This window comes from Rhea pennata, chromosome 10 (genome assembly GCF_028389875.1).
Source record: "Rhea pennata isolate bPtePen1 chromosome 10, bPtePen1.pri, whole genome shotgun sequence".
NCBI lineage: Eukaryota > Metazoa > Chordata > Aves > Rheiformes > Rheidae > Rhea > Rhea pennata.
Genome location: NC_084672.1, coordinates 14,931,259 through 14,950,587, shown reverse-complemented (window position 1 = coordinate 14,950,587; position 19,329 = coordinate 14,931,259). Strand labels below are relative to the sequence as shown.

The window sequence follows — 19,329 nt, the reverse complement described above, 5'->3', positions numbered from 1 at the left end:
TAAAATTCCTTTTGTATGCATGCTAATTATAACGGTTGAAAACTGAATTACATGGAGATATTAAAGCTACACTGTGTAGATAATCTGTTTTTATATTTTTCAAATACTGTTAATTTACAGAGGATTTGACAGTGATTATCAGAGTGTAATTGATAAAGCAGTTCTGCATAAATTATACGGAATGCAAAATCTAAGCTTTTTTTTTTTAATTTACAACCAATTTCTGCATTTGTTAACATTAAAAACCTGGGAATAGATTTTCCCCTTGGTTTAAATTTACATAAATAATATTTATACATAATTGCAGTTAGCTATTTTTTTAATGAATAACTTACAAATTGTACAGGATTGGCAGAAGACATCATGCAGACCAAAGATTTGCTCTGAATATTAAACTAAGGGAACTAAAGCTAAGAATTGTATCAAAAAGTAGTACAGAAATGTGATGGGGAAATAAATTAGAAACTATAATACTATGGCTACTATTTCAACCATTACATTGTCAGGAACGCAATGATGACTGCCATATACTCTTTCTCTAGGCATCTAGTACGGGCTGCAAGGATAGTTGCTTGGACATTGTTCTGAGCCAATATTTTTATAGAATAATTGAACAATTTAGGTTGGAATGGACTTCTGAAGATCATCTAGCCCAAAGCAGAGAGAACTTCAAAGTTATATCAGGCTGTTCTGGGCCAGTTCAGCCTAGTTCTGAGCATCTCCAAATATGAAGATGCCACAACCTGTTTGGGCAACACATTCCAGTGTTCGACCACTCTCAGATCAGAATTTCCCTGCCTGTAAATTTTGTTCATCCTTTTGCTGTGTATTTCTCAGAATGGTCCATCTCTGTCTTTTCCATACAACAATTCTTTAGGAATTTGACAACTGCAATTAGCACTGCCCTTAGCCATCTTTCCCTCCAGCTGAACAGATGCTGCTACCTCAGCCTTTCCTCATACATCATGTGGAACCTAATCATCTTGTTGGTGGTCCTACATTGTAGATTTCCAGTTTGACAATGTTTGTCTTGTACTGGGTAATCCAAATTGGAACCAACACTCCCAGGGCAGCCTCACAGCTTCAGATCAGAAGGGAGCAATCACTTCCCGCCATAGGCAGGCTATGATCTTTCCAATGCAGCTCAGTATGTTGTTATGCTAAATACAACTCACTCCACTAATAGCTTAATTCATAAAGGCAGCATGAAATGGTGTCTTCTTAAAGTCCTCAATTGCAAAAATGGTAGCTGTGTTCTTCATGGTACATTGCTTTGAGTAACCTTCACTTAATTTTTCCTCTTGAAATTTATTTTAGTAACGAATGTTATGTTTTATATGTGCTCCTCTTTTATAAAAGCCTCAAAAGAAAAAAAACTCCCTGGAGTTTTTTTTTTGTTTGTTTGTTTTTGTTTTTTTTTTTAAACACTCTGAGATTTCCATAGATAAAACAAAAACTGAAAACCAAATGACCATCTAAATTCTCATTCAAAGCAAGCAATCTGTATTTTAAATATAAACACAAAGAATTCCACTCAAACAGGCATTTTAAAACATGTCAAATTACCCACAGAAGTCTCAATTACTATCTATTTCATTTCCATTTGACAGAGTTCTTATAAAAGTATAGGGACACTAAAAGAAATCTCAAGTAAGTAAGTAAAAGCCTTGTAGCACTTCAAGTAAGCAAAAATTTTATATGCTTCATTAGACGTTCAGCATCAGAAACAGGATTCTTCCACAAGTCTTTCAAATGTGCCAGAACTGAGCTTTTTCATTCAGTTAAATCCCACAGTATCTATCAGTGAAACTGATTCAGCTTCACTAATTGCAGCAGAGGTGGCTGTGCTCAGAAAATGTTTTAGATACTTTTTACACCAAATCCCAGACCTTGTGTTGATGAGCATTGAACAAAACCTCATTAACCTCCACACTGCTTGTAATGCAGGATATCTTGTACTTTTAGCTGCATTACTTCTAGGAGTTCAGGAAACAGGCCAGTGACTGCATATCTTATGAGACAGCATGGTCTCTTCTGCACTGTGACAGACAAATAACGGCTTTGCAGATCTCCTTCATGTCAGCAGTATTACACAGTCCAACACAGGAGTGATGAGGGCAGGCTGACTTACACTGTACCAAATAGCTAAAAACTGTGTCACACCTACTTCACATTTTATACCAATGTATCTTTATTTTTAATCTCCCTGTGTATTTTAAACCATTTATCCCACTGTTATAATACCATTTGTGCATTCCCTTAAAAATAGAAGGGTCCAAGTATAACTAGAGACTGTAAAATACTGACAAAGATTTTATTTTTGTATGTACTACATACGAGTGCTAGCCTTTTTTCCCCTGGTGAAGCGTAGCTGGCATGGTATGCCCCACTCCTACCAAGATCTATCCTCAGAGACAGCTTATATATGAGTAGTTCCATTTACTTTAATATGGTTACTCAAGTTTCTAAACTTACTCATGTAATAATAATAATTTATTATTTGCATTACAGTAGCACTTAGACACTTCAGGTAGGTTCAAAAAATTACTACACTATTACACAGAAACTTTAAAATACGTAGTAAGAAAAAATCACTGGCATTCAAAATTCATAGTCTAAAAAGATAGGACAAAGAATGTGGAAGGTGACAAAGCAGAAGTGACTGGCCCAAGGTGCTACAACAGGTGAATGGCAGTCACTCCCAGAACCTAAGCTTTTGAATCTCCATTCTGAGCCCCCTGCCCTACCAGGAAGGGGTTCTAGTTTGTTTATACATGCATACATGCATATGGGTGTTTGCATGTGTGTGTGTGTGTGTGTGTGTGTACGCATATACACACACACACACACACACATATATAAATACACTATTATATACAGTATTACATGAATATTCAGAGAAAATGAGAATTAAGCAGGAGTAGAAAACTGCAGCAAATTAATTAGCATTCATTTGATATTTATACCTGATTACTCCCAAACAGCTTGTCTCTCCCTTCTTCCTAGTTTGCACTTTATCAGAGGGACATATTTAGTATTCTCTCAACCATACTGCAGTATCCCACCAAACTGAATTACCTTTATTATGGAAGATACTCATGCCATGAATTTGTACAATAAGCAATAATGCAGTAACATAAACCGCAGAGATGAACATGACTGAGATTTTAACATGTCTGTTACACTTCAGCACCATTCTGTTCAGAATATATTTCTTCTAAAAACATGTATATATAGTAATGAATCAAATTTGCTTCCAAATGTCAAAAGCAGCAGTACTGCTTTTTTTCAACTGTAAGTTATGTTTCTGGCTAAAACTAATGACATAAGAAGTTATATAGTTCTACTTTTTTCCCTAAAAGTAACTTGCTTATAAAAAAAGGCATACTCAGAGACTACTGAAGAGAATCCTACATGACAGAAGTTCGTAACAGTCACTATTCACTTACTTGCCTATTTGGGGCCAAAATTGAAGACCAGTGTTGACACATATAAAATACACAATTGAAAGTACTGAAAAAAATCAGTCAAAGCATGAAAATCTAAAGAAGAAAAGGCTTCAAAAAGTCCCCCATCAGATTTCGAAAATTCACAGTCAAATTCCTCACAAACCCAGGTGGTTAAATTTGTGAAGAAGTTCTTCCCCAAACAAACATAGAACAACTAGAGTTACACTCAGGTTTGACTCGCCTTTTCTTATTAATGTTTGATGCTAGAGTAGTTTCATCAAAAGATGAATAAGCACAATAACAAACTAAAAGACTAAAACTATTTTTCAATTCCAAAAGCAAGTACCAGACAGCTCAGAATTTCTCAGTGTGATTTTCTGCTATGCATAGGATGATAATGGCTGTTAAACCTGGGGCTTGGATTCAACACTCTAGCAAACTCAAGAAAAAGAGATCAAGTCTCTTTTTACTGTAAAAAGAGCTGGACTGCACAAGGTACTTGTGAAATGGTTAATCAGAGTTAAACTGGGTAGTCTAAGTTTTGCTGGTGGAAAAAACAAGACTGAGATATCATTTCTAACTTACATGAGCTGGAGACCACAAAGGCCTGAAGAATTTGTAAAAAGTACAGTGATGAGTATGGAAGACAGAGCTTATTGGGTGTCACAGTTCAGTGCTAACGCTGATCTGGTTGTTCTGAGCAAGGAGATATCTGCTGTTTCTGCTGCAATCAAGGAATCAAGAATCTACACACACGCTTATGTAAATAAATACTGAACCATATCACATTTTTCTTGTTCTAATGAAAACAACATTACATGCCCCTGGATTTCAGTTCTAAGCAAAAGAAGCAGAGTTATTTTTCTTTTTCCTAGGCTCTATATTAATTGTACTCTAGGCATGCAATTACTAGAGTAAATCCCAAGTCCTCTCTCAGATCAAACTCTCTGAAAGAAAACCCAAACTACCATTTAGATAATTAACTATAATTTGCAAACTCTTTTTTTTTTTCCTGTTCATAGTGAGAGGAGATATATTGGAATGAACATGAGAGCCACATTTATCTGAAAAACAGCATGCATCCTAGAATTTTCCTAGAATCCTAGGAAATGAATCCTAGATACCCAGTAGCTCTTAATCAAGTTGGAGGAAGGGCAGCTAACAGCATCCATTCTAAAAGGATGATGGTAGCTGTGATCTGCTCTCTTAAGTAGAGGAGCTGTAACTCTGGGAGCTATTAAGCAACACAGAGTAGTGAAGATAACCTCCTAAGTCTCCTGTGTTATGAAATTCTGAATATCTGTCATTACTAAGCTCATTATTATACAACCTAGCTAATCCCTGATCACTATGGTAACTAAGTACAATTGTCTTGGTCTATATGTGCCGTCCTTGTGTGCATTGTTAATTCCGGGATCTGAGAACTATGCAGTGTTTATTGGCTACCTGAATACCTATTTCCAAGTTGTTTCTGAATTTCCTTTCCAAAACTCATGCTGGACTTCCTATTTACAACAATTAAAGATTCATGGATACAAGATACATGGATGCAACTCTTATTGTTGCAGTGTTATTGCTTCTGAGCAGCTAACAAGGCTTAATATACAATAGAAACATATTTTAAAAAATCATATGCTGAAGATAAAGGATAATGACAGCAGTAATTCAATCATTAAAGGGAAATGATTATCAAAGGTCAAATTCTAAAGCATCTATGCAAGTCAGCAATTTCTTTATTATTCATATTTTGTCAACTACTAAGTAAAAGGAATTTGATTCAACAAATAATTTCAGAATTTGATCCCTAAGTAATGAAAAGCCAGAGCAATTTGACTGTGTAACATGCTTTATATTAGGTTTTCTAATACCTATGAAAGCCAGACATTTTCACATTTCTCAAGGAAACAAGAGTACAATCAGCAGAGTGCTCTGTGAGTCATTTTGTTTCTTCTTGCTACAATTACTTCTATCTCATGCAACATAATTTTCCCAATTTCTCTGTCATTCTTAAGAGTAATACTGTAAAATCTGAGTTTATCCAAAACACTAATGTCAAAATCATCTTCTTCACTTGCATGACAGTCTTTAATCCTCACCTTGTAAGTCGACCATATAATGCTGTTTGGTAGAACTTCTTAATAAAGAGAATATGCTACACTTTCCCAGGAAATTAACTCTTAGGTTTCTGGTACATGATCATGTATGTACACTCTTTATATCTCCACAAATACTAAATTGCATATAGAAGGTATCCACTTTGGAATTTCTTCCCTCTGTTGATTTTAATTGAGCAGGAATGTAACGAAAACAGTTTACATCGGCTAGTGCTAACAAAGGGCTATGTATAAATACATGGATCAATAGACTGAAATTTAACCCAGATTAAAAGAAAACAAGAAGGATCACTGTAGGAAGCAGAACATAAATTTTAAAAAAACATTTATCCTAAATTGTATTTCATATCTCTAGTCTAGCTCAGTCTCACTCAGAGTACTAAAGAGGGTCTGTTCTTGCTGTGTAAATACACTCATTCTTGTGCTGTGTGTTCACTACTTGTGGGGCACTGGGTCCAGTCCTCTCTTCACTAGTTCTTGAGACAAGAGTTTTATCCGTTTTTGAAAACTGTGTATTACTTCTAAACTATGAGCAAAGAGCTCTTTTATTCTCATTTTTTATTCTCTACCTGCCATATATCCAAAGTTTTTATTTTAAACAAAGCAATGTCCCTTTGCCTAAAGAGAACATATGGAAATTCTATCTTATGTGTTTTTAGCTTGATTCAGTATTATTCTCATCACTAATTAAACTTCATTCTGTGATAGTATTTTAATATCATTAATTTCATTAAACTTATACATTATTCTGTTTAAATAATATTGTGATCTTTCACAAGACCAGATGTCAGTTTCTCATGAAGCAACATATCATACACATTAAGACCAGATTAGTTATATAGCTTCATTCCAGTGTTTTGGCCTCACTTGAAAAAAAACAATTCAATTATTAAACGCAAATTCTAAAGTTACTTTGAAACCGTCCAAGATTCATGATGTATTTTACCTATTTCTTCACCTTCATCCATGCTTTTACTACTTCTTTAAATTGAAGTATATTCCACAACTCACAGACTCATAGGTGATAATCATGCTGTTTGTAAGTTACTATCCTTGACTTTATAGGTTTATTAACCATCTCTAGAGCATCCTAGTTTCACCTGTCAGTTCTTTCTACTGATGCTGGTGTATTACCAGTCCTTGTTTTAACAAATCTATGTTTTTTAATTTTTTAAAAGGAAAGTAATTACTTACTGGTTCAAGACAGGTGTATATGCTGTTTTTTCTTCATCAATGATGGTGACCATCAAGGTAATGAGCTGTGCCCAAAAATCCAAATTCTTTGTTGTTGGTCCCTGTTCTTCTCGAGGAACTTCTTGTTTCTTACCCTGTTAAAACAGAACGTAATATACTTCAAGTTAGAGAAATTAGAGAAAATATCCTCATTATGTGATTTCCATCTGTGGATTATTACTTAGTTGGGAACAGTAATAATTAAGAGTTTTCAAAAATTTTGAACAAAAACTGTCTCAAGTCTATCCAATTCAGAGTGAATGTAAGACAGTCCGTTACTGGCTGAGGAGATATATCAAAAAGATACAGTACAATGACATCCAGGTCAGCAAAGAATAGACTTGACTTTTAGTCTCCACTTCAATTACATACATACTTAAATTATTTGTTGTGCTGAAACTTAATATGAGCAGAATGATAAGGAACATTTGCTTTGTATTGGATTAAACTATAGTGTAGTGAGTGAGCCTATCAGCTGCTCTGCTGTTCAGTCTAAATAAAGAAGCAGTTAAATTTCCCTTTATTTCGTAATAACCAAAACAGCAAAGGCTATTGCCCAAAGTATTCTGGCCAGAGACTTTCCAGGGACTGATAGACTAACTGAAAGAACTGCACTGTGTGCACTTAAGAGAGGTAAGGGAAAACAGTACATAGTCTGAGGGGGAAAAAAAAAACAAATGCAAAAAATCCCTGCAGAGACAGAAGTTCTGGGAAAAGGGACCTTCGAATATACGAAAAGAGAGGCTGTAGAAGGTGTTTGCTTGCAAATGATTTTAAAGTTGTAAACAAAATCACAGTTATCTGATTCCTTTTGTATTCAGGGAAAAGGGATTTTATATATGTTTTGTAAACAAAAAGGACTGCAATCAATTTTATATCCTAAGCATAGAACCTGAGAAGCCCCCTTACATATTTGTAATACAAGATTCACAAACAATGATATATGACATATGAATGACACTGCTGTATAGGTGGATTACCAACATGACTCTCTTGTCATTAATTAAAATTTGGTAAATAATGCAGTGTTTTATAGTCTCCTTGACTAAAAGCCTGCATTTTGAGCATTTTTATATAGTTGCAAGTACATATTAATATTCACCACTTACAAAGTGTTCTTGAAAATTTTTGTACTTTTTAACCTCACTAAAATGTACACTTCGAACTAGATTTTGTCTCTACAGTTTGGATTTATGAATTCATAGTCTATAGTTTTCACAACAAAAATACATTTTAGTTTGTGGATTAACAGAAAGACCAGATTCTTACCAAAGCCCAACAAATAACAACTCTATGGCAGAGAAGCAAATGTAAAAATAAGTATTTGTCTGTATGGACACACACACACACACACACACACGCACAATTTATGCCATGCATGTGTATGTCTGCATGCTATGTAGACCTATGCTAGGTCTCTCCCATGCAACTTACAATGAGAAAGATACAATGTTTTTTTCCTTAAACTAGTAGCTGACAAGTCAGAGCAAATAAGCATGCCTATGAAAGTTTAAACATATATACCATGCACTACTTATTTTTAGTCCAAATATGACCACTTCAGCGATGCAGTATCTCTTCAAACAGTCCTGAGTTATTCTCATAGTGAATTAATTATATGTGATCTTAACCTCAATTAACATTTATCTATTAACAGAGTTTAGAAAAGCAGAAAGGGAAACAACAACACTTAATTGAAATTATTTTGTGGTCACTGTGGAATATTTTAGAGAAGTATCATTAATCACCCTGTTGTGAACTACAACTGCCAGAGCTTCAATGTCTAATGTGACTGAAATAAAGGTTAGGCTCAGAAGAAGCTGTAACAGATGGTGTGACTAATATCACAAGCAATTTATAATCACCAGGCAAACAAGAGAGCTTTATAAACAGAAATGAATATTTGAGCATTATCATCATTCACAACAGCTCTTCTTGGTGTACATTATAATTTTATTAAAAGACTTTATTTCTATAACAAAGAAGATTTATTTCTAACATCACTTTTCCTCAGCAGTTAGTGCACCTTTCATCCAAACTAAGTGAAATGCAGTTGCAGAAAATAGAGCCAGTTTACATTTAGTAAGTACTGTCCAAAACCTTTTTCATGAGCTAAATTTCAGAGGAAAAACCTGTACCTAGCTGACACAGCTTTTCACAGTTTTGAATATGAAATGTAACAGAATGTGAAATTATATTCTTTAATATAGATAATATATAATATTTCATCAATAAAGTAAGAGCAGCAAAAGTTGGTGCTTTCTATAGAGACCACCTATTATAGAAATCTTTTTAAAATCAAGATGATCTTTGCAAAATTCCAAAAATAAGATTTTTTTTGCAGTCCTAAATTAAAAAAAAAAATACAGTTTTATGCTCTAAGAGTGTACACTCAGCCTGTATGGTTGTAATTTTCATTCTGTATCTTAAAATTTAATAGACTGGAAATGGTCATAATCATTCAGGTTGCTTTTGCATTAATTCTATTATTGCTGGCATTATTATTTGCTTTATGTGGTCTCTGGCAACAGATACGTTCACAAAGATGTTCTACTGAGGTAAAACAATGTTGAAATTTTAATTACATTGACTGATTTTATCAGCTGGAAAATTAAGTTCCATCTTGGAATAAAAATGACCTTAGAAGACTGAGTTATTTTCACATCGAAAAAACTTCAGTGATACAATTTGTTTGGCTCAAATATGGCTCAAGCTATTTCTGTTGGCACAGCTGAAAGTCATAGTAAACTGTTTTACAGTGTAGAAAAGTGAGTGGGAGGAAAGCATCATACAATTACACTTACGTTTTAGCGTTTCTTTAAGGAAATAAAACACCCTTTCAGAGGCACTGAAGTTTAATTTCTGTACTGCTTTGTTGAAGTCTGATTTGGTGACATAGGCTCAACATTAGTCTGTTGTGAACAGTCAAAAATGCCCCTTTATTAAGTGAGAAAACAAGTTACGATTTTCCTTCTCTTTGGGCTCGAAAGACACTCATCCGCTCTAATTTTGTAACAGTTATAGCAGTAGTTTGTGTCTCAGTCTGGTGCTGGTATCTAACCAGCTCTCAACAACATGCATTTCATTTTAGGAAATAACACCATGTACACATATTTGGTACAGTGTATTTACAGTCTATGCAGAAGTTGTGGAATGGCCTTTTCAAATGCCAAGATCAAATTAGCTTTTAAATTAGCAATGAATATATGTACATGAATTCACACACACAAAACCTACGGGAGTATAAAACATATATTGAATGGTCTATTAAGTGAAAAACAAAAACCTGTCTTGATAATGATACCTTTCTATGGGCACAAAACTTACAAAAAATTGAAAAAAAAAGAAGTTGCTAGAGTGAAAATGTGAACCAAATACCCAGCATACCCTGATAGTATCACATTTGTATGTACACAATAACATGGTATATGAGCCAGTGAATACTGCTTTTCATATTAGAGAATAATACTGATACTGAGATTTGAAAAGTACATTTAAGGAGGTCAAGAGAAACACAAATTCTCATATTCTGACCACACAGCAGATACACTGTTAATGATCTTTTAAATAAATGATTTTCTAAAGTTGCCTGCTTTTAATTTTTGGTGGATAGGTAATTCCCTGAACAAACTAAAATCACAGACTGCTCTTATGCTAACCAAAAAAGAGAGCTTTGAGGAGGTATCGATACAAAGCAAAGTTCAGCAATTGCAGAACTGCTTTCTTTTTGAGTAGTCATTAAAACAGATTATATCCCAAGTAACTTGATGTCTGGTAGCATTACTTGGCATGGCAAGGCTGTCCATGTGCACAGAACAGAGAAATGGTGTATGAAGATACTAAAGTAGATCCTACATTTAAAAGCTCAACAACTAACTGGTCAAAGGCAGATACAGTGATATCCCTAATCTGTTGGCAGACCAAACGTAAAACAAATAATGCCAGATGATGTCTCACCATCCAGAGATGACAGTATAGGTTTATATACAGTCACCCTAATTGACTTGGCTTCTTCTTGTTTTAAGCATAACTATAAAGCTGTAGCATACCATACATCTTTTATCATACAAAAATGTTGAGCAGTAGCAAGAAAGTGGCAGATTGCAGTTACTAAATATTTTGGAAACCTGTACTACATGAAACAGCCAGGAGGACTGAATATGATTACTTGGGTATCAATGTATGAATATAGCTATTAGCCTGATTTTGCTTTTACAAGTGATACATTCTTACCACATTCATCCAAGACAACAGAACACAGAGGCTCAGGACTGAAAGAACGGAAAATTCTTGATCATTATACAGAATGAAGTTCAGTATTATTCATGTCCATTAAATTTTATAATGCATTCTTAAATTGTTTGCCTTTTTATTAATTCTGCATCATAGGAAATGCTGTCCTTATAGACAACTGCCTATAAACACTCCTCAGTAAATCCCTACAAGAATATATTGACACTAGCTAGATGCCTGCAAAAACTTATTTGGAATACATTAAGTGGGGAAAATCCCAGCTCAACAGCAGCTATTGGCAAGAATGACAGTGACTTCAGTGCTGAACTCATATCCTTTGAGAAGAACATCTGAAAGAACATTAGAGGAATAATGTAAAATATTATTAAGTCCTCACTTTGTATCAAGAATACTGAATTATTTTGGTTAAAATTTCTTTCAGTTTCAGAGAAAAGGATCTCCAATTTTTTGTGGTGCTACAATAAATTGTACATGATTGCCCGCAGCAAAGATGTGTTAATTCATTTTTGATCTTTAAAGGAAGTTTAGGAATTCAGTTGAGAGGTAATATAGTGGATATTTCTTAAAATCTTTTGTAATACATTGTGCTATTGTACATTTGATTGTGTTCAGAACACTGTAATTCCTGTGGAAAACTAGATCACAAACACCTTGTAAGAAAAGTATCTCTAATTAGAAGTCATAATATTCACTTTTGCAAACATGGTTGAGGAAATACTGCATTCTACTGATTCTAATACTGATTTTCTAAGACTTCTGTAACGTCAGAATCAAAGTAGGTGATCATAATTGTCTGTCTTGCTCTAGAATAGATTTATCTATTACCACTGGCAACATCAAAATTAGAAAGAGGAAGTGAGTAAGAGCTATTTTTCATATAGTATGTATCAGTATAAATTCTTTACTCATTTTTCTCAATTTCCCTGGATATAATATGTATACATATTAGATGTATACATATTACATGTATGTATGGAAACGGAGCTTTCTACAATCTATTTAGAAGCCATTGGCAATCACTCAAATTGCATCTAAAATGTGGGAGGAATTTGGCTGAACTAGTATCTCCTTTTATTTGTGAACCTAACCTATTGCTTAGTATCCTGAAACCAAATATCACACATCGTTTCTCAGCAGCAACAGAAAATAGGGAATAATGAGCTCACAACAGAGAGAAAAGTATTGCTTATTTCACATAAATACCCTTGCTGTGGAAGGCTAAGTAATAATACCCTTCTCACTCCCCCAGATCTATCACTTATTCTGTTGGTTTAGATAAGAACATTCATGGAGTAAATTCAGTGGGAATATAGACTCTCAAGATGGGTCATAATTTTATTTCTAAATCCAACACACTGAACTCCATTTTGAAATCATTAGCATTTCTCTTCTCCATAAGTACACTGGAGCAGAATTAGAATAAAACATTAAGCTATGACATCAGTATGACAAAACGAACCTTTCCATTGTTTCCACTCGCTGTTATACTCGGTTTTCCCACGCAATGGGCACAATAAGAGACAGGATACAGGACCAGATGAACCTTTTGTCCAACTTGGTCTGGCCATTCTCATGCTCATACTTGAAGAGTACAAAGCTTTGGCTAACAAATAGATTATTTGTTCATCTCTTCTGATACTACTACTATCCTTCCTAACTGAAAGGTTGAAGTTGTTCAGCTTTTGTTACTTTCTCCTTTACCCGATGTCTGCTACCACTGGCTTCACTTGACTTTTGAATTAGTCATCTTGAACAAGCTTATGCCAAGCAATTTTATCTGTAAGAATTTCCTGGTAGAAGAGACTCAGAACTGGGTTCTAAAAATCACAGAAAAAATATATCCTACTGTTCTAATGTGTTTTATCAAAGATTTTCTATTACTTACTTATAATTTCTATTACTATGGCTGGCATGCTGTCCATACACAACGCTACAATGTAAGGAGGGGTCTGGAAATTCCCTTTGAATGCTGGCTTTGAAGAAACGTTAGAAGCTTTTCAGTGGATCTAAAGCAATTTGGAAATATAGTAAAGCTCCTCATAACAAATATTATTTGTCACTTAAATTTCCACACCTGAAAAATAGGACTCCCTGAGGTAAATGGCCTTCGCTATTGTGTAACTTTATTCCTTTTTCCATATTTTTTGAACATGCTATTTTGTTGTTATAATATTTTAAGAGAAAAACAATCACCTGCCCAACCTTATTGTTTCAAAAGCTATATTTGCTTTTGAAATGCTGCATACTGCTAGCATTTACCATGTTTCACCCCAGGAATCACTGCCATCCACCAGGGGTAAAATGTTGTGGCAAGGTATTTACTTTCTAACTGCGATTGTCTTTCTGAGGAACAAAAGTATAAAAAAGAGAAAGCAGGGATTGCAGAGCATATTTTGTGATTTTCTCCTCACTCCTCTTATATTGATCAACCCTCTCAACTCCAGCTTCTTATGCAATATTGAGAGCACTCACTCCATTGTGCCTTGTTCTATTTTCACCTAAAATCAGAGAATCACGTACATTTAGATATTAAACACATCCTCTAGAAGTATCGTGGCAGAAATCTTCAGAGAATTTTAGGTAGCAGACAGAGACAAATGCAGAAGAAGGTAACACAAGTTACACACACAGATAGCAAATATAGTATTCAGGAACCTATCAAGTCTGGCCAGATGAAAACACTACTGTTGAAGTAGATTGTCTAGATTCCACTTTTTTTTTTTTTTTTTTTTTTTTTAACATCAATCTCAATGTGATTCATCCAAGTAATGAACCATGCTAAAGCCCTGAGCCAGCACTGGGCCTAAATAGGGCAAGAGCTGCCAATATTTCCCCTGTATGGGAGCAGGCGGTGGCTCACGCATGAACCACTTCTTGTCGCTTTGGGGTTCATCTGCTTCAGCCCTCACTCCTCACAGCCTAAACATCAGCTGTGCAGTGAGAAAATGAACTTCCTATGCTGCACCACCATGCATGACAAACTGTTTCCTTCCCTCTCCATGAAAGGAGAGGGCCTCCTCTGATGGGGGGACAAGCAGACATAAGAGAAGAGTTAATAAAGAAAGCTTAAGGGTCAGATGTGGGGTCACCTTACTAACAATTTTGGGTATAAAGCTAATGAAATGTTGACTACAATATTGGTTACTGCTTCATTATTATAACTATGATACCACATAAACCAGGCGCAGTGCACCTGGATTCATTGGAAAACTTCCAGAGCTATAGATTAAACCATATACTGTTCCTGAAGGTAAATGCAAGTGGAAATAGATTAGTAGCAGGCTAAAAGAGCAGAATGCAGAAGGCAGTCTCTTTGTGCAACCCTAGAGCTGATGCAGAATTTTGGTAGTAACTTGAATCTTACTCATCTCTCTATTAAAGTCAAATTCACTAAATGAGATCCCTGAGAACTGCCTCCCACTAGCTGTGAGACAAACTTTTCCTTTCAGTTAATAAGATTGTATTTGATTGTTGCTTGATCGCTACTAGTGATGAGTTATTTTGAGTATGGTCAATTTATATTATTTTTGGAGTTTGCTTTCTACAAATTTTCATTAAAAATTTTATTTGCTAGTGCTCATAAATCTACAGTTTGTAAACATTTGTTTGGTTAAAACTTCTGCATACAAACTTATCTGCTGGAATACCTGCTGAAAGAGAACAGAAGAAATGAGTAAATATAGTGAAGCTGCAGTTATTTCAATTTTCCAGCTAAGTGAATATTCATGGAATTTTTTATTTTGGGAGTTCACACTGCTCTACCATAAGTACGAAGTCTTAAAACTGTGTAATAGATAAATAACTTAATGACACTCTGCCCATCCTTCTCTAAAAAATAATCTGGAGACATTTTAAACTTGTTTTACACTCTCAGAGCACTCAAGAGTGTTTCTTGATTAGAGTAAAAGCTACCTGGGGAAGTAAGCATCATGTTATCTGCATATATATAGTGCATATACTGCTATGCATATATACTCAAATGATTACTTGAGTAGAAGAATATTGGATAAAATTAAATAAGTAATCATCCCTCCCTATACTCAAATTTAAGAGTCTAATGCTCTCAAACCAAACACATTCTCAACAAAGTACAGATTTTCTTTGAAAAATAAGTGACAACAATACTTTAAAAATAATGCTACATTTTAGAACTAGAAACCTATTAACATAAGAGGATAGAAAATGGCATCTCAGAGAGGAGAGAGATAAGATTTGGGAAGTGCAATGAACAATGAAAATGTATGCAGGGAAGTGGGTAGCTCTACACACCCATCCACCTTCTGCAAGCTAAAGCTAATGATAACTCATGCTTTGTTACCTGTAGCTATTTCAGGTTAGTTTCATAAGTGTCAAAATATTCTTGCCTACCATTCCTAGACTTTCTTTACACAACCCACTCTTTCCCCTCCTACCTCTTGTTCATTTTTCATTGTTCACATTGTTCATAAATAAAATAATTTATCTTAGTACAAAAAAAATCCAAGTAATTCTGGTGAAACACTTGCTTCTGCTGATAATTCATCAACCCTCAGCATCCTGAAAAAGGAGAATAAAAGTAACAAACAGAACTGAGCAGAGATTAAGTGCTACAGTATACATGTGGAAAGATCCATATGTAAATGGTGTGGTGTATTTGCTAATTCTCATCATTCAATTACCTTCCAAACTCATCCTGAATCACAGAAAAGAGAGTTTCATCTACAGTGAAAGTAATTCCTATCTTAGATCACTGGTTTCTGACTTTGTGCAAGAGTTTGAAAGAATGTAAGCTGCAGGAGAAGGAGGAAACCGCTTAAGTACTGACATTGATTTTCCCTTCCTGCATTCAGTATTATGAAGGACAAAACAGAAGCCCCAGATTCAGTTTCACTGTTTTGACTTTTATACACCATCTATATAGTGTTGCACAGTGACAATCCAAACTTTCCAGCAAACTCTTAGACTGTGTAGTTTCATTTTGAAATTCATCTTGTTAAAGATTTCAGTATTTATAGCCATCTGTGAATTTATTTACTACATGCTACTCCTTTTCACATAAATAAAGCAAAAATAATTGGAGTGCTTCACTATAAAAGAACACCAGACTGGTTTGTATTTACTTCTTGCAAATTAACCACACTGAATGAGGAACGGCTTGCTCATAAATAGGCAACGGGCAAATTGCACATTTGTCTTACCTGATCCACTAGCTGGGAGTAGAGGTCATAGCAATTATCAAAAATGTATTTGTAAGTTGAGTCCAAACAGGCTCTTACACAATCTTTCACCACAGTACTGGCTCGAGGTGGGTTCTGCAATTCAAGGACCTAATAAAATATTTCACAAAACCACAAAACGATAGAATTTCAGAATTAGATGGAACAGAAATAAATGCAAATATTGTAATGAAGATAGTTCTCTAATACAGGATAAAGAAGTGATTAAATACAATAATGACAAAAATAACATTTATACTATGTTAACTTAACACTACCTTAGATAAAGGCACATCAAAGCCCATGCTGAAGTTAAGTAAACAAATTCTATCACTAACTTTTACTGGAATTAAATTGTTCAGATGATGAAAGAGGCACAGATCCATCTTTGGGCTTTCCCTCTTTAGGAGATCATTAAACTATATAATTACATGCTTTTCACTGACTATTGGCCCAAATAGCCCATTTTTTAAAGCCAAAAGTTAAGCTTTTTACTCCACTACATGATACACTATTTTGAGCTTCATCTTAATCATTTTTATTCTCATTATACAATGCCTAACACATGGAAATCACAAATGATTGTGATAAACTTCATTTGCATTTCTGTATTCTCATCCAGTAATGCCAATCTGTACTATTTCCATTCTAAAAATAGTTCAGATCTTGACCACAAATATATCAACAACTGGAATGAGTAAAGCAAGTATAGTATGATTTAATGTTGTATTTTGCAGTTTGACATGTAATATTATGACACTACCACGAAAAAATTATTCTACAGAATATGTGCTCCTAACTGGTCCAACCAATTTCACTGTATGTATCTTGACTTTAAATTAAACGGGCACATTTCTTGATGCATTAAGAAGTGGTAAAACTAGTTTTTAAAAAAAGGAAAAGACAGTTATTTTTCAAGAACAGCTTTATTTTAACACAATGATAATATAAAGTCTGAATAAGACAACTTCACTTCAGTTATCTTCAGTAAACTGAAAGATTTAATTTAAACTGAAGCAGATGAACTGCATTTAGAGACTAGAATAGCAAAAACATTCATTAATCTCTGAAGTTTTGATAGCAACAATTAAGAGTATAACACTGGGTATGAACTACCTGGAAAATAAATGGCAACAGTATTTTTTTTTTTTTAAGTCTCTGTGCAAATAAAGTACAATACCTTCATTCGAAAAAAAGTGATGCTGGTTAGCAGGTCTACAGTTGATTTCAGATCTTGAAGTCTTTCAGAATTGCTGGCAGGAAAATTATCCTGGTGAATCAAGAAGAGAGGATTCATGTGAAAGGGGAGTTAAAGGGAATATCTTTGAACGTCTAGGAAAAAAAACCCTCCAGAAAAACAAAGATGCTGCTTGGAAGCATTAAAATATCCAACTGTTGCCTCAATTCTGAGTATGAGGAAGTAAGCAATAAGTGTCCCTTTGACATGAATGGGAGTACTTCTGATAATCCTACCGTATTTGATTGTAATATGAGTGATTTAAAATACTGTGATTTTTTAAACCCTTAATGGAGTAAAAAATACTACAAAAATGCTGTGGAAATGACACTAATGGCAATCATCTGTGGATTCACCATGGCACATAAATCACTTGTAGGCATAAATTCAGTAGTAAGCTTAATGAAGGAATCATATATGAAATTTTTGCTATTTTCTCTAGGTTAGCAGGAACACTGATGGGAAGTGATGTTATTTAAATGACTTCATATTAACAAAACAGCTGCCAAATATCCTCATGTTCCAAGAAAGCTGGATAACATCCTTTAGAATTCAAAGAACCTAGAATGAACTTATCTGCTGCATGAAGATTTTGGTCTTAAAAACTGCATTTTCTACTGCTGTAGAAGCCTTAGGGTTCTTTTAAACATTCTTTCCCTCTTTCAGTTTTAGAAAGCAGGCCAAATGAACGGAGAAATCCCTGAGCTGGAGGCCTCCAAGCCTGGAGGCTGAAAGAAAGCCCTAACTAATGAAGCTCTATTCATTTGCAGATCATTCAAAAGTTTCAAGAAGGAGAGGGAGTTAAGAATGATATGGCAACTGACAGGTATTCAGTGCTTACTTCTTCCCAGAAAAGATGGTTTTGGATCATAGGAAGAACCTCTGCAAGACAGAAACGAAACTAGAATTTCTAACACTGAGACAACCCTCTTTCAAAATTCCCAGGATTACAACATGGAGGCCTTAGCAAAGTTCTCATCCTCTCAAAATAAATGTAAAAGGAACTGTGATTTGCACTATGTAAGTCAGCGAAGGTAACTCCCAAATGAATTAACTTATTCAAGTTGTGGATTATTTAAATTAGTCCTTCAATTCTGTTCTTCTTGAAAGTCTGGCCATCCTTTTGCCTGTTCTTAGCTGTTAGCTTTTGGAAAAAAACAAGTGATTTGTTCAAATTGGAAAACTACCGTTAAAATGCTTAAATCCTGAAGTTTTTGTTCCAAGGACTTGGGATCTCCTGTCAGCACCCGATATTTTCAACTTCTACACCACAAGAGGGATTAATCTCTCAAATTCCTTTAACCAGATAAAGCACACATGGATCTTCATAAAACAAAAAACACATTTGATTTGTCCTCTAGGTAGAGTATTTTGCACATACCCTGTATTTAGATAAGTCAATCCTCAAAGAATTGTGCAATTGATCCAGCAGTTTTATAAACTTTTCCCTCTGTAAAAAGAAAACAAGAATCTTGCATAAGAATTGCCAAGTTTCTGTAACTGATGGTATAATCACAGCTCACATACTTTGTTAGAAAGCATATCAACACCTGCCTTCCATTCGTAATCATTCAGACTATTTTCCAATGCTCCATATAAAAGTACTAGTATGAAATATCTGTATTGCAAAGCTAGGAAATGTACTGTTTTTTAGTGCTTTGCTTTTGCTTTCTGTTGTATGTTGTTATTTACCTGGTATGTAATCAACATTCTGTGGCTGTGTAACACATTAGTGAGGTGAAGTAGACTCTCCTATACTGTATTTTCCTTTCTTAATAGCTGCTGCATTTTTAAACAAATAACTCAAAATATCTAGAAACTGAAAAACACTGCCTGAAGTCTAAAGA

General features: G+C 34.6%; 1 protein-coding gene across 5 annotated transcripts in view; it reads right to left on the bottom strand.

Moving 5' to 3' along the window:
* The window catches only part of UNC13C (unc-13 homolog C), a 246,277-nt gene that overhangs the window by 68,577 nt on the left and 158,371 nt on the right, over nt 1-19,329 (bottom strand). For all 5 annotated transcript variants that reach the window (XM_062583737.1, XM_062583736.1, XM_062583738.1 and 2 more), the window contains 4 exons: nt 18,864-18,932; nt 17,426-17,515; nt 16,228-16,356; nt 6,758-6,891 (listed from right to left, as the gene is read on the bottom strand). In XM_062583737.1, coding sequence (XP_062439721.1) covers nt 6,758-6,891; nt 16,228-16,356; nt 17,426-17,515; nt 18,864-18,932 — 422 coding nt within the window. The remainder of the gene's footprint in view (nt 1-6,757; nt 6,892-16,227; nt 16,357-17,425; nt 17,516-18,863; nt 18,933-19,329) is intronic.